Source organism: Gracilinanus agilis, chromosome 4 (assembly GCF_016433145.1).
Source record: "Gracilinanus agilis isolate LMUSP501 chromosome 4, AgileGrace, whole genome shotgun sequence".
In the NCBI taxonomy this organism is placed as follows: Eukaryota; Metazoa; Chordata; class Mammalia; order Didelphimorphia; family Didelphidae; genus Gracilinanus; species Gracilinanus agilis.
The window spans coordinates 514,768,442-514,783,777 of NC_058133.1; the positions used below are offsets into that span (position 1 = coordinate 514,768,442).

Here is a 15,336-nt window from a genome sequence, read left to right on the forward strand (position 1 = left end):
GTTTTTGATCTACCTGGCTTTGGGACCAGTACCATATTTGTATCATAAAAGGAGTTTGGTAGAACTCTTTCTTTGCTTATTATGTCAAATAGTTTGTATAGTATTGGAAGTAGTTGTTCTTTAAAGGTTTGATAGATTTCACTTGTGAATCCATCTGGTCCTGGGGATTTTTTCTTAGAGAGTTCTTTGATGGCTTGTTCAATTTCTTTTTCTGATATGGGATTATTTAAGTATTCTATTTCTTCTACTGTTAATATAGGCAATTTATATTTTTGTAAATATTCATCCATCTCACCTAGATTGCTATATTTATTACCATTTAATTGGGCAAAATAGTTTTTAATGATTGCCTTAATTTCCTCTTCATTAGAGATTAGGTCTCCCTTTTCATCTTTGATACTATTAATTTGGTTTTCTTCTTCCCTTTTTTTTTATTAGATTGACCAGTATTTTGTCAATTTTATCTGTTTTTTTCAAAATACCAGCTTCCAGTCTTATTTATTAATTCAATAGTTCTTTTACTCTTTATTTTACTAATTTCTCCCTTGATTTTTAATATTTCTAATTTAGTTTTCATCTGGGGATTTTTAATTTGCTCCCTTTCTAGTTTTTTTAAGTTGATGCCCAATTCATTTATCTCTGCTCTCCCTAATTTGTGAATATATGCACTCAAGGATATAAATTTTGCCCTGAGTATTGCCTTAGCTGCATCCCACAGAGTTTGGTAGAATGTCTCATCATTGTCATTCTCTTCAATCAAATTGTTGATTGTTTCTATGATTTCTTCTTTAACTGACTGGTTTTGGATAATCATATAATTTAATTTCCAATTAGTTTTTGATTTGCCTGACCAGGTACCCTTACTAATTATTATTTTTATTTCATTATGATCTGATATGGTTACATTTATTATTTCTTCTCTTTTTCATTTGTTTGTGTTTTTTCTATGCCCTATTACATGGTCAATCTTTGTGAATGTACCATGTACAGCTGAAAAGAAGGTGTATTCCTTTTTGTCCCTATTTATTTTTCTCCACATATCTATTAAATCTAATTTTTCTAGGACTTCATTCACCTCTCTTATCTCTTTCTTATTTATTTTTTGGTTTGATTTATCTAGATCTGAAAGAGGGGAAATTTATTTATTTATTTGTTTCTTTGTTTTTAATTTTTTTATTTTTAGAAAAATTTTCCATGGTTACCTGATTCATGCTTTTACTTTCCCCTCTACCCCCTCAAGTTCCACCCCCCTCAGCTAACTTGCATTTCCACTGGTTTTAATATGTGTCATCAATCAAGACTTATTTATATATTATTGATAGTTGCATTGGTGTGGTCATTTCCAGTCTACATCCCCACTCATGTCCTCATCAACCCAAGTGTTCAAGCAATTGTTTTCCTTCTGTTTCCACTCCTGTAGTTTTCCCTCTGAATGTGGGTATTGTTCTTTTCCCCAAATCCCTCAGAATTGTCTTGGGTCATTGCATTGCTGCTAGTACAGACATTCATTACATTCGATTTACCACAGTGTATCAGTGAAAGAGGAATATTTAGATCTCCCACTAGTATGGTTTTACTATCTCTTTCCTTCTTGAGCTCTGCCAGTTTCTCCTTTAGGAATTTGGATGCTATGCCATTTGGTGCATACATATTGAGCACTGTTATTTCCTCATTTTCTATACTGCCTTTTTTCAGGATGTATTTACCTTCCCTATCTCTTTTAATCATATCTTTTTTTACTTTGGCTTTGTCAGAAATCATGATCACCATTCCTGCCTTCTTTTTCTCTTACATCTTTTTCTCTTACATCAATACTATCTTTTCTTAAGGAATACAAATTATTTGAACTTATTTGGTCCCTTAAAATGTTTTTTGCTTGTTTGTTTGTTTCTCCCTTTCTTAATTCCCTTTTGGTGATACTCTTGAGTTCTGTGTTTGGGTGTCAAATTTTATTTTCTTTATGAATGCTTGGAAGTGTTTTATTTTATTAAGTGACTATACTTTCCCATGCAATAATATAGTCAATTTTTCTGCATAGTTGATTTTTCATTGTAGACCAAGTTCCCTTGCTTTCCAGAATATCATATTCCATGCCTTCCAGTCCTTCAGGGTGGATGCAGCCAGGTCCTGTGTTATCCTAACCATGGTTCCATGATATATGAATGGTTTCTTCATAGCAGCTTGTAGTATCTTTTCCTTAGTTTGGTAGTACTTGAATTTGGCTATAACATTCTTGGGCATTGTCAATTGGGGGTTTAATGCAGAAGGTAATCTGTGGATTCTTTCTCCACTTTTCCCTCTTATTCAAGAATGTTGAGGCAGTTTTCTTGAATAATTTCCTGCAGAATGATATCCAGGCTTTTTCTTTTGTTACGATTTTCTAGTTGTGTAATAATTCTTAAATTGTCTCTTCTGTATATATTTTCTAGATCTGTAGTTTTATCAATGAGTTGTTTCATATTTTCCTCAACTTTTCCATTCTTTTGATTTTGTTTTTTAGACTCTTACTGCCTTGTGAAGTCATTTGCTTCTAGTTGTTGGATTCTAATTTTTAAAGACTGAATTTCATCCCTGGCTTTTTAGTCATCCTTTTCTTTCTGGTCTGTTTTTCTTTGAGGTCATCTTTCACTTTCTTTGCCTCATTTTTAAGCTGGTAAATTCTGGCTTTTAAGACACTATTTTCTTGTTTTAGTTCATATGCCTCTGTTTCTAAATGACTTATTTTGCTTTTTAAGTTCTTTTCTGTGTAAATGGAATTAACTCTAGCCATTCATAGTCAAAAATTTACCTACTGGGGGCAGCTGGGTAGCTCAGTGGATTGAGAGCCAGGCCTAGAGACGGAAGGTCCTAGGTTCAAATCTGGCCTCAGATACTTCCCAGCTGTGTGACCCTGGGCAAGTCACTTGACCCCCATTGCCTAGCCCTGACCACTCTTCTGCCTTGGAGCCAATACACAGTATTGACTCGAAGATGAAAGGTGAGGGTTTTATTTAAAAAAAAAATCTACCTACCCTAGGCATAGAAATGATGTAATCCTCACCTCCCTTAATGGGGAGGGGGCACGAGTTACCCACACGTGACAATAAGTAACAAATCAAGAACAAGGGACTGCCCTTTGGGTAGTCCAAAATCAGTGTAGAGACTGCCATTTGTTCACTTGAATTAGAGGTGGACCCACGGGAAGTGACGAAAGACACCATCTCTTTAAGTATGTTGGTTACTTCCTGTTGGGGAGTTCCCACTTTGAACTGGGTGTTGAAGGACCTCCCTTGAGACCTCAGGCAGCTTCTACTTAGTATTGTCACGTGGGTAAGTTAGGCTGACTTCCTTGGCGTACTGTGGCTGCTTCTAAACTCTGCCTAAGCAGGCACCAGCCTATCTGGTTGCTAAGCCTTGTGGCTTACAGCCTAATTTATTTAGGATTTTAACTGTCCCTTTCTCTTTATTCCCATACCTTTACCTTCCTAATTGTAAATAAACTGCCTAACCCGATGCTGACTTGGGTCTGATTTAATTACGGAATCAACCTGAATTGTTGATTCCTGGTGGCCACACTTTAAATACATATCTATTAAATACCTAAATTCTCCCTCTTACATTTCCCAGTTGTCTTCAGCCTCTCTTAATTGTTTTTTGAATTGTGTTTTGAGTTCTTCCAAAGACTGAGTCCCATTAGCTGGAGTTTCTGAATTTTTTCTTGGTGTTCCTTGGAACTCCTCTGTTTCATTTGCTCTTAGTTCATTACCTGGTTAGAAGCTGTCCGTTGTAATTTCTTTTTTCTCTTTCTGTTGTTTACTCATATTTTTTTCCTTCTTTCCCTGCTGTCTTTGGCTGTAATCTTGCTCCTCTGGTTAAGTGCTGGATCTATGGGTTTGGGCTAGACTGTCTTGAAGGAACTTCTTCTCTGCTTTGCTGATTGACCAGATTAGGCTGATGGAGTATTAATGAACCCTGAGGTCAGATCTTCCCCATCTGGCAGCAGAAGCTGAAAGTGTAGGTCAGTGATTCCCAAAATGGGCTTCACCGCCCCCTGGTGGGTGCTGCAGCAATCAGGGGTTAGGGGGTATGTGGTGATGGCCACGGGTTCATTTATCTTTCCTCTTAATTGCTATTAAAATTTAAAAAATTTAATTTCCAGAGGGCTAAGTAATATTTTTTCTGGAAAGGGGCTGGTAGGCCAAAAAAGTTTGGGAACCCCTGGTGTAGGTGAAGGTGCGGAGGCTGAAGGGAGCTGTGCTTCCTGCCCTGTTATCAAGGTATTCTGTAGCAGTTGCAGCTTTGGCCCTGGGATCCCAGTCAATCCAGAGGACCGCTCTCTGTGCAGTCTGTGGGGGAAGGGTGTTGGAGATTGAGCTACCCTGCCCTCAGAAGGCTTCTTATCTGTCCTATTGATAGACTAGATTAAGCCTGGGTATAGCTGATCTGCTGAGTACCCTGAGGCCAAAACCTTGAGAAGCAGAGGTCCAAGATGGAGAGTATTGGCTGCGACTAGGCTGCCCTCCCCTCTGCTCTCTCTTCCTTCAGGCAAATCTAGTTACACCCTTTTATGGATGAGGAAACTGAGGTGACATGAGGTGACATGACAAAACATTATCAGAGAAAGTTTTTGAAGCTTCCCAACACCAAACCTAGCTCACACCCATTATTCTGTTCCTCTAGCATTTAAATAATACTGCTAAACCATTCTGGGGGGTTGTAGGAGACAGGGAATTCCCAGAAATCTTTGTATACCAAAAAACAGATGAACAAAGACAAGTCAATGCAACATCTTTTCACAAGATAATGGTGATATTACCTGTTATGTCTAGGCCTTGTAAAATTTTTTTTCCTTTTAATTGATTGGTTTTATTTGATGAATTGTTTTTTTTTTCTTGGTTAAGTTTTTTTAAACATTTATTAATATTCATTTTTAACATGGTTACATGATTCATGCTCCTACTTTCCCCTTCACCCCCTACACTCCCCTCACCCATGGCCGATGCACATTTCCACTGGTTTTAACATGTGTCATTGATCAAGACCTATTTCCAAAATGTTGATAGTTGCATTGGTGTGGTAGAAGGCTTTGTATAATTTTAAAAAACACATTCTATGAGAAGTTGTTCTAAATCTAATTTCTGCTAGACCACTTTTCATTTGTTTTTCAACAGTTTTTGTTCAATAGTGTGTACTTAAACTAATAACTAAAGTCCTTGGATTTATCAGACACTTAGATAATAAATGCATTTTCCTCTGGTATTTTCCACTGATCAATTGTTCTTTCCTTTACTTTCTTTTGTTAAACAACATGAAATAGTTTTGATGATTACAACTCTATATTTGAAGTCTGTATCTACCAATACTATCTTTTAAACTTTTCCTTTGAGATGCTTGACATTTTATTTCTCCAGAAAAAAAATCTATTTTTATAGTTCTATACAGTAATACTTTGCTAATTTGACTGATATGATACTAAGTCTGTAAATTCTTTGGAGATTATTATCATTTAAATCAGAATGAATGGCTCAACCAAGAATAATGAATACTTCCCCAATTATTTAGACTTGAATTTCTATAAAGATTATTTGATAATTTTTGTTTGTTGATACATAGATTTTCAGGTACTTTATACATTCTTTAGGTATTTTTTAAAAAATATCTTGTTTCTCCTATTACACATTAAAACTTTTTTTAAACATTCGCTTGTAAAATTTGGAGTTCCAGATTCTCTAACTCCTTCCCACCCTCCCTCCCTCATTCAATCTCATCCTTCCTCTCTCCTTGAGGCAGTAAACAATTTGGTATAAATTTTATACATGCAACAATATAAAACATTTTCCTGTACTAGTAATTTTGTGAAAGAGATATAAAGCAAAAAAAAAAATGAAAAAAGAAGAGTGAAATAATTCAGATTCCATCAGTTCTTTCTCTGAAAGCAGAAGGATTTTTCATCATGAGTCTCTGAAATTGTCTTTGATCATTATATTGCTGAGAATAACTAGGTCATTCACAATTCTTAATCAAAAGAATATCACTGCTACTATATACAATGGTTTTCTGGTTCTGCTCACTTCACTGTGCATCAGTTTATGTAAGACTTTTTAGATTTTTGGGCAGCTGGGTAGCTCAGTGGATTGAGAGCCAGGCATAGAGACGGGAGGTCCTAGGTTCAAATCTGGCCTCAGACACTTCCCAGCTGTGTGACCCTGGACAAGTCATTTGACCCCCACTGCCCACCCTTACCACTCTTCCACCTAAGAGCCAATACACAGAAGTTAAGGGTTTTAAAAAAAGACTTTTTAGATTAAAAAAAAATGATCTTGTTTGTAATTTCTGTTTCTTTTTATTCTTTTTAATTTTTTCCATGGTTCCATGATTCATGTTTTCTCCCTCCCCGCTCCTGGAATTGACAAGCAATTCCACTGGGTTATACATATATTTATCACTCAAACCCATTTTAATATTATTCATTTTTTAAAAAAGTAATCCTTTAAAATCCAAACCCAAGTCACATACTCATAAACTGTTTGTAATTTCTTATAGCACAATAGTATTCCATCACAATCATATACCACAACTTGTTCAATCATTTCTCAGTTGATGGACAAACCCATAATTCCCAATTTTTTTCTACAATAAAGAGTTGTAATATATTCTATAAATATCTTGAATGGAATTTCTCTTTTTATCTCTTCCTTCTGAGTTTATTGATAATCTTCACTTATTTCCTTTGTAAAATGGGGAGACTCTGAGTGAACCAGGGAATCTTTCCCTAGATGTCTATGGATCTTTTAGGTATCTCCACCTATAAATTTGTGATCTACAGGCCAACCTGTAGAACAACCCTGCTGGAATATTTAATTTTTTTTAATTTAAAGATGTTATTTTTGCTGGTTTAAATAATATGATGTCCTTTTACTGAAGTTGCCATTTAAATGAATTTATCAGATTATTCCTTAAGATTTGTCTTGGCAATAATAATCTATAAAAGTAGTTAAATTTTTTCTTTGCTTATGTTTGATTTCTCATTTGTTTTTCTTGTTGCATTTCCATACCTAGCATTTTTAGAATACAATCTAATAATAGCAGTGACAATAAATATGCTTCCTATAACCCTGATCTTATTGAAAATTATTCTAATGTTCCTCTGATACAAATAATGTTAGCTTTTGGTTTTAGGTAGGTACTATTTATTACATTAATGAAAAGTCCACTTATTCTTATCCTTTTAAATATTATTGACCATAAGCAGGTATTATATACTACCAAAAGCTTTTTTCCCATTAATTGTAATAATTGCATAATTTTGATTTTGAAAATATAATTATCTATTATATAGGTTTCTCAGTATTGAAACAATCTTGAAGTACTGGTTGAAATCCAACAGAGATATGGTATATAATCTTTTAAATAAATTGTTATAGCCCCTAACAATATTTGTTTAAAAAATACTGCACCTATATTCATTAGGGATAATAATTTGTTGTTTTATTTCACTCTTTTATCTCTTCCCAGATTAAGCATTGAGACTACATTTGTCTGATAGAATTTTGTTAAATTCTCCCTTTTCTTATTTTTGTAAGCAATTTACATTATTAAAATAAATTGTTTCTTAAGAAATTGATAGCATTACCTTATAAAGCAATTGTTATATGTCTTTCCTCTTTTTCTTGAGAAATCATTTATGGATCATTTTATATCTTTTCCTGTGATTTGATTTTCTAAAATTTAAATTTCTTATTCTGTTAATACATTTTTAAAATATGTTTTTGTAATTATCCATTTCATGTTTTATTACTTTTCATGTCATGTAATTAAAATATTTTCTAGTAAACTTCCTTTATTTCCTTTTTAAAAATGAATTTACTTTTTTAAATTTTAGTTTTTGTAATTTAGTTTTAGTAATCTCCCTTTTAAATCAAATTAGATAATAGTTTATCTACTCTATTAACTTTATTAAAAATGATAAGTTCATTTGTATTTTTATTTTCAATTTTATCTATTTCTTCTTTGACTTTTAAAATTTCTATCTTTATAGTTAGTTGGAATTTTTAATATTGCCTTTCTTTTTGTTTTAGTTGTTTACCCAGTTCATTGATATTCTTTCTCTTTTTTCTTTATGAAGGTACTCCAGAGATTTAAAAAAAAAACCTGACCCTAAGGACTGGTTTGTTTAAGGGTAAAAAAGGGGTTTTATAGGTTCAATATATTAAAGATGGTTGCCAGAGGATTGAACTATTATCAATCCTCAATTAAGAATAATCTCAAATCAAAATTGACTTTTATGGAAATTTATTTTTAATGGAGAAACTAGGGAAAGGTGCCTTAAACAGTAAATATGGGTCCAGGTGGGTGTGAGAGACAGGAATGACAGGAAGAGGCCCACGAGTAGGGAGACTGTTACTGAATTGGCTGTTAGGTCCAATTGCCACTCTGAAGCACCAAGACCAGGCCTATGGAAACCAGCAAAGTAAAGGCAAGAGTTTATGAGTTAAGGTAACACATTCAATCAAGGACAAACTAAGATTAAGGATGGGAATAGGGTTTACTACACTTAAAAGCTAAGGGCAAACCACAGGATCAGAGGAAGGACTTGACTACACTAAAGTAAACCTAAGTCAAGCAGGGCCCAGAGAATAACAGGCCTGGAGTGGGAATCCTCACAGTAGAGTCCAGAGATGTTTTCAGGATGCCAGGAACCAACTCCTCCAGAACCGATGGTCCAAAGCAGCCCAGTAGGGAGAGGAGCCTGCAAGCTGCCCACCAGATCGCAGATCACTCCCTACTCAGTGCTGTTGTGCAAGATAGATGTCCTCTGCTTCCAACCTTCACCACACTCCAGGATCCCAGGGAATCAGGGTGCAACTCCACAAGCTCTGAGGTCTCCCAGGGAATAGTTACTGCTTGTAACTCCCACCATGGAGTCCTTCTTAGAGAGTGCAAGCAACTTCCTGCTTCCCCATTCCATGTGGAATTCTCCAGCCCTTCCTGCTAGGTCCACATTAACTATATATAAACTAATACCTAAATAATCCTCACAACAGTTTACTTGAGAGAAGAGAGAGAGGAAGAAAATAAGAATCTATCTCACTAATTAATCCAGGTAGATCTTAACCCTCAGCTGAGCATTAAAGGGCCTGAGGCCTAGAGGTGAATGGAGCAAACTTCATTCACAGATTCTATAAAAGGAAGTTTCTTAATAGAAGTTCAGGAAGACTCCGTCAGTCTTTAAACTCACCATGTGGAACAGTCTCGGTCACAAACCAGCAAAGCTCCCTCAGGTCCCCTTCACCAAACCAGAAGCCGCCTCACTCACTCAACTCCCTCTTTTTAAAGGGGTCACTTATGAGTCACTTCCAGTGCCTTCCCCATGCCTGCAAGTCCAATCACAATAGACACTTTCTTATAGAAAATGTAGGGGGCCATCTGTTGATTCTGATTCATACTCACTCTAGAACACGTGGATTAGGACCTCCTAGAATTGGAAGGTGAACTCACCTTTGGTGATTAAATCTAAAGATGGGCAGTGTAGACTTAATCTAATTATCACATTTGGCAGCATCTCAAAAAGTTGCTTTTTGTAGTCTCATTTGTTTACAGGATCTCATTGTCATTTTTTCTCAAGACATCTGTAGTTTCTATGATTTTTTCATTTAGCTACATATTATCAAAGATTGAATTATTTAATCTGCATATCATTTGAATGTTTTCTTCAACAGTGATGTACTGCTTATAAAATTTATTTTGTAATAGTGAGTAAATAAGGGAAAAAGAGTTCTGAAGACAATTTATAGCTTCTCTCTCTCTCTCTCTTTCTCTCTCTCTCTCTCTCTCTCTCTCTCTCTCTCTCTCTCTCTCTCTGATGATGTAATGACTACAATGTCAGGTCTGGAGTCAGGATGATAAATTCAAATCTGACCTTAGATACTTACTAGCCTTTTAATCCTGGGAAAGTCATATAACCCAGTTTGCCTCAGTTTCCTCAATTGTATAATAAGTAGGAGAAAGAAATAATAAACCATTCCAGTGCCTTTCCCGAATAAACCCCAAATGGGGTCACAAAGAATCAGAAATGACTGAATAACATCTATTTATATAGCTAGATATCTATCAAGATGTAAATATACCTCTATATATGTTGTTATAATTGTATATTTAATTGAATCTTATCAGAGGAATCCTCTCTTCCCAGAGCATGGAGAGTATACATAATGTATGTATAAAATATATATTAATATGTCACATATCATGTGACTGTTTCATACATATTGTAAATTATATTTTGTGTTTATAACATATGTACTATCTACATATACTATGTATATTATATGTATATATTATTTGAATATTATACATGTAAGAATTAACTTTTAATGGTTTGACTAAAATATATGAAAATTATAATAATAATGGTGGTCGCCGATTCAAAGTATTATTGCTCAAAGTCAAAATTACTTTGATAACTTTTATTTACAAAGGAGATGGGAAGAGTGAAAGCAGAGAAATACAAAAGGGTAGAGAAGACATTAGCCTGTCTAACTAAATATTGATCCATTGCGTGACTCAGCCAGGACTTGTTGACCTTTAACCAGAATTAAACTCTCTCCAGAAAACAGGAAGGGAAAGCCAGCTCTCCACTCACCCAAGTTCCCTCCAAGAGGCAGGTCAAGACAATGAGATGACTCGAGCTGAAGGTGACTTCTGAGGCCAACTTTCTTCCTTGAGTGGACCTTCTTCTTGAAGCTGACTTCCTTCTTGAAATTGACTCCTAGCCCTAGAAATTCAAGGCCTTTTATAGTGGCTTTTTGTCCCTTTCCCTCTTCACGGGGGCCAATCACACCTTCCAAATTGCCCAGCACTGCCCAGGGGGCAGTGTTTGTGGAAACCACTTCTCACCTTCTAGAGAGGTAAATACTCATCAAAAGTGTTCACAAATTCCTGACTCACTGATTTGTGAATTCTCATTTCCTGGCTGATTGAGTTGAAAGGGTAGAGAGCTCCTCCACTTAGTGCTAAGTAGGGTGTTCAAGCTTTTGTTGATTCAATTCAAAAGTAGGCAAAGGAGATTTAATCCTGTCTTCACAATCTAGTGAGGTACTAAGTAGGGGTATTTAAATTATTGCCAACCACATGTCAGCTCAAAATAGACAAAGGAGATAAAGGATTCCCTTTCACAAGTGCAAACTCAGAATAGACAAACAGAACAAAGAATTCCCTTTTCACATGCACAAATACATACACAATGGGGAGACAGGGCTCCTCTAATGAAATTCAATCCCTTTGAATTTTATACAATAATTTTAGTTGCTTGTCAGCAAGACAAGAGTAGGCTATCTTGAACTCAATATGCATGTGATAACTTGCTTGACCCCAGTTACTCATATTTGGCATTTGGGGAAAACTAGACAAAACATTTCTATCCTGAAAATAGCTCCTTGGAGCAAATGAAAAGGAAAGCAACATAATTCAAAATGAGAAGCTAATCCTATTGAAATCCATCACAAGATAAAACCAAAGGTAATGTACTGAGATGGGACCATGAGAACCAGTTTGTATATATCTTATATGATACTCAAAAACCAAGCAAATAAAAAACCCGATGAGTATTATTATTGCTGTTTTGCAAAGGAAGAAATTGGGGCTTGGATATCTCAAGAGGCATGTTTATAGTCACAGAAGCCAGAGTCTTAATTTACACTGAGATCTTCCTGACTTCAAGTCCTTTACCCAACTGATTTGTCTTACTCTTACAATGAATGAATTTTGATAATGTCTACACTAGAAAAGATATAACCTCAAACACTTATCTTCAAAAACTCCTCTAAGGCTAAAGATTAATTTCATTTGCTTCTTTTCCGGCAGTCTCTCACCTGCCACCACACCTTCAAAGCTGCCTGTTTCAGCTTGATGTTGTACAGAATCAGGATTAATGAGTGACCTGAGGGACAGAGACACATCAATTGGATTCCATACCTTATATTTAAGTCTTTGCCTGGAATTGAGAATTGCCATAGGGTGATGAATGAGCCCAAATAGAAGAGTACAACAAAGATGAGGAAAGAGAGGATGGCTTTTATGGCTCGAACATGGGCCTCCATGCTGGGGTCCCTAGATCCTGTGCCACTGTGCTTCATCTGATGCATATGTCTCCAGAGAGAGAGGACAATGAGGAAGAATGACACCAGAGACAGAAAAAAGGGAAGGAGACTTGAGGTATTGGTAATAACTTGCACGATGATATATTGATTCCCATTAACCTGGAAGTCTCGGTATGCTTTTGTCTTGTTTCTTCTAAGAAGTGCATTGTAATAAGCTCTCTCCAACACTGGAAAATTGACGAACATGCTAAAGAGCAAAGGTCCCACCATTAACCCAACAACAAGCTGATTTATTCTCCACTTCAGCCAGAGAAAGAGGGAGTGGGAAAAGTTGGCAATCTTCAGGAAGTAGAAGACACTAAGGCAAGTGGCAAACCAAATACTTGTAAGGTAGGTCAGTGTCCAGAAACCTTCACTGACATTCATTTTATCGCTTAGTAATTCATCTGGACTAAACACTAATTGAAAGCTAGCACATGTTAATGTGCTTAACATACCAATTCTAGAGATGGCCAAGCTTACCAAGATGATATCCCCTGTTGCCAATTTCTTGCTCTTGATCCAATCAATGCCATTCACCAGCACCATGAATCCATTCCCCAGAATCCCCATTAAGAACTGTCCAACTACCAGAACCAACAAAGCATTATCCCCACCACTTGGCATATTGACTGAGAGATTACCACAGTCTTAAATATTAATGCTACTGTTGGGTTGAAATATTCCTAATGCTTGATAATGTAATGTTTTTTTTCTTTCCTGCTTTGATCTCCACCTTAGGTCAGAAAACCTTAGGTCAACATAGCCTTGCTAGAATATCTGTCAGGAATGCCCTTGGTCCTTTTCAACTGCCCCTTTAATTCTATCTAACCTGACTGTTTCTGAATTGAGTGGCAATTCTATTTCCTCATGTAAAGGGATCTTGGCAATACTAAGTCATTTGCTAAGATGCAAATGGGAAATAGTTTATCTTTCAATGTGTTCTTCTTTCTACTTAGGCTAATTTGCATCCAAACAGCTGAGTTGTGTATGCCCAGCAAACTAAAAACTCTGAAACTAACATCTAATCAAGCCTCTACCCCTTAAATCATCCTTATTTAATTGAAGAAGCTTCTTTGATTATTGCATAAAACCTACTGGTAACTAGTTTAGAGTGCTTGAGGGCAAGCCATAGGGGCAGGGACTTTGTTGTTGTTGTTGTTGTCGTTGTTGTTGTTGTTGTTGAGGTGTTTTTAATACATTTCTAACTCTCTGTGATTCCTTGGAGATTTTCTTGGCAGAGATAATGGAGTAATTTGACCTTTCCCTTTCCTGCTTATTTTATAGATAAGAAACAGAGGCAGAGTTAAATGACTTCCCCAGGGTCACCTAGCTAATAAGTGTCTGAGGCCAGCTTTGAATTTAGGAAGAAGAGTCTTCCTGACTTCAGACCTGGCACTCTATCCACTGTACTATCTACTATTGACAATGAAATGAAAAACAAAACAAAACAAAACAAGGAAAAGATCTAAATGATTTGATTGATGTAAAGTGAAAGGAACAGAATCTGGAAATCATTGTGCCTAATAACAGTAATATTATGATGATCAGCTAAGAAAGACTTAGCTGTTCAGATCAATATAGTGAACCAGGAAAATTACAAAGGAGTCATGATGATAAATGCTATCTTCTTACAGAGAACTGATAAAGTCTGGACTGATGATTTCACTTATCTAGGGAACTCCCAATGATGGAAACTTCCTCCACCAATGGGAGTTGGCAACTTCTTGCAACTTATGTTCATAAAGAGAGGCTTCTGGGATTGAGAGGTTAAATGACTTGCCCAGTATGTGATAGAGGCAAAACTAGAACCCAAATCTTCCTGGTTCTGAGTCCCTCTTTATTCCCATCATGTGAGGCAGCTTCTATTAGAATATTCCAATAGTCATTTGTCATATGTTTCATTGCCTTCATTTCTCTAATTTCTCAATCTTTTTTACCCTAAGAATGGAATGAATAAAAATTCATTCAACCAAGACATGAACTAAATCACACTTAATGAAATAAAATTCCAAGTAACAAAACATAATATTAAAAAATGACTCTAAAGTAATGAATCCCCAATACTTATTTTTCAGGTCTGATTTTTAATCCTCATTTTTCCCACTTCTACTACACACCCAAACCTATATCTGTGTCCATTTTACTAGCCCACAAAAAGTCCTTTTAAAAAAAAACCTAAGCATTTATTGGTCCAAGAACCAGAAATAGAAGTGGGGAGGATGAAATCATAATAAGCTTCTGCCAAGTAGTTGCCTCCACCTCAAACTACTGACTGCTGGTCAGGTTAATTGAGGCAGACATGTTCTTGGTAGTTTTCTTTTTTTTGATTTTGTACATGTCTGCCATGTGATGACTTCCCCGGGCAGAATGGGTTAGATGAGAAGAATTTGTTTCAGTGCCAATAAAGGAGGCTGAAGTAGGCTCTATGGTAATGCTTAAAGCTTGGTCAGACACTGAGGACGCCAAGGTCATCCATGACATCCTGGACCAGTTCCAGATATCTTGACTTTTGTCTTGCTATTGAACTTTGATGACTGAAAAAAAGAATGAGGACTTTGTGCAACTCAGTCTCATTTAAATCTAATTCACACTTCAATCAAGATGTCATCTTAGGATGCCATTGATGCCCTTCAGAAATGAAGGGGGGACAGCAATATGTCTGAAAAGCATGATCATATAATGAATGCATGTGATATGGTCAAACCCAGAAGAACAAGAGAGAAAATTTGGAGAGACTCAAAGTGCTCCTTCCCTTTCTAAAAATCTCTCTTCCCAAGGGCTATGACATTAGAATGATCTCTTGTATTCCCTTTTCTGAGTTTCTTCCTTCAACTTTCCATCTACTTGATCCTTCATGATATAGAAATTTAGATGACATTAGTTCATCCCACTGCCCAATGTTACAATACTAATAGTTCAGATATGGATAGCACTTTAAAGTTTAACAAGTGCTTTGGATGTTAGAAGGGTGGATCTTGTAAAGATTAAAATTAATATACAATAACTAAAGTAAAAAAACTAGCTAAAAGGATGCTAATCCAGCCATGGTTGTGAGAAAGAGAGAGCCAGGAGTGGAGTTTCAGAACTTATAAAGTTTACAATATGTGACCACGCAACATGGCGGAGAGATTAAAAAGGAATTCTGGGAAATACTAAAGGAATTTTGAGGAATGTAGTTCAAAGGTACAAAATCTCCATTTATACAATCTGGAGGACC

At 35.9% G+C, this 15,336-nt stretch overlaps 1 protein-coding gene across 1 annotated transcript; it reads right to left on the bottom strand.

The window, feature by feature from the left end:
- Nucleotides 1-11,819: 11,819 nt before the first annotated feature.
- LOC123245264 (taste receptor type 2 member 7-like) lies at nt 11,820-12,743 on the bottom strand. Its single transcript, XM_044674082.1, has one exon. It carries the CDS (start codon nt 12,741-12,743, stop codon nt 11,820-11,822), a length of 924 nt encoding a protein of 307 aa, XP_044530017.1.
- Between the last annotated feature and the right edge of the window lie 2,593 nt (nt 12,744-15,336).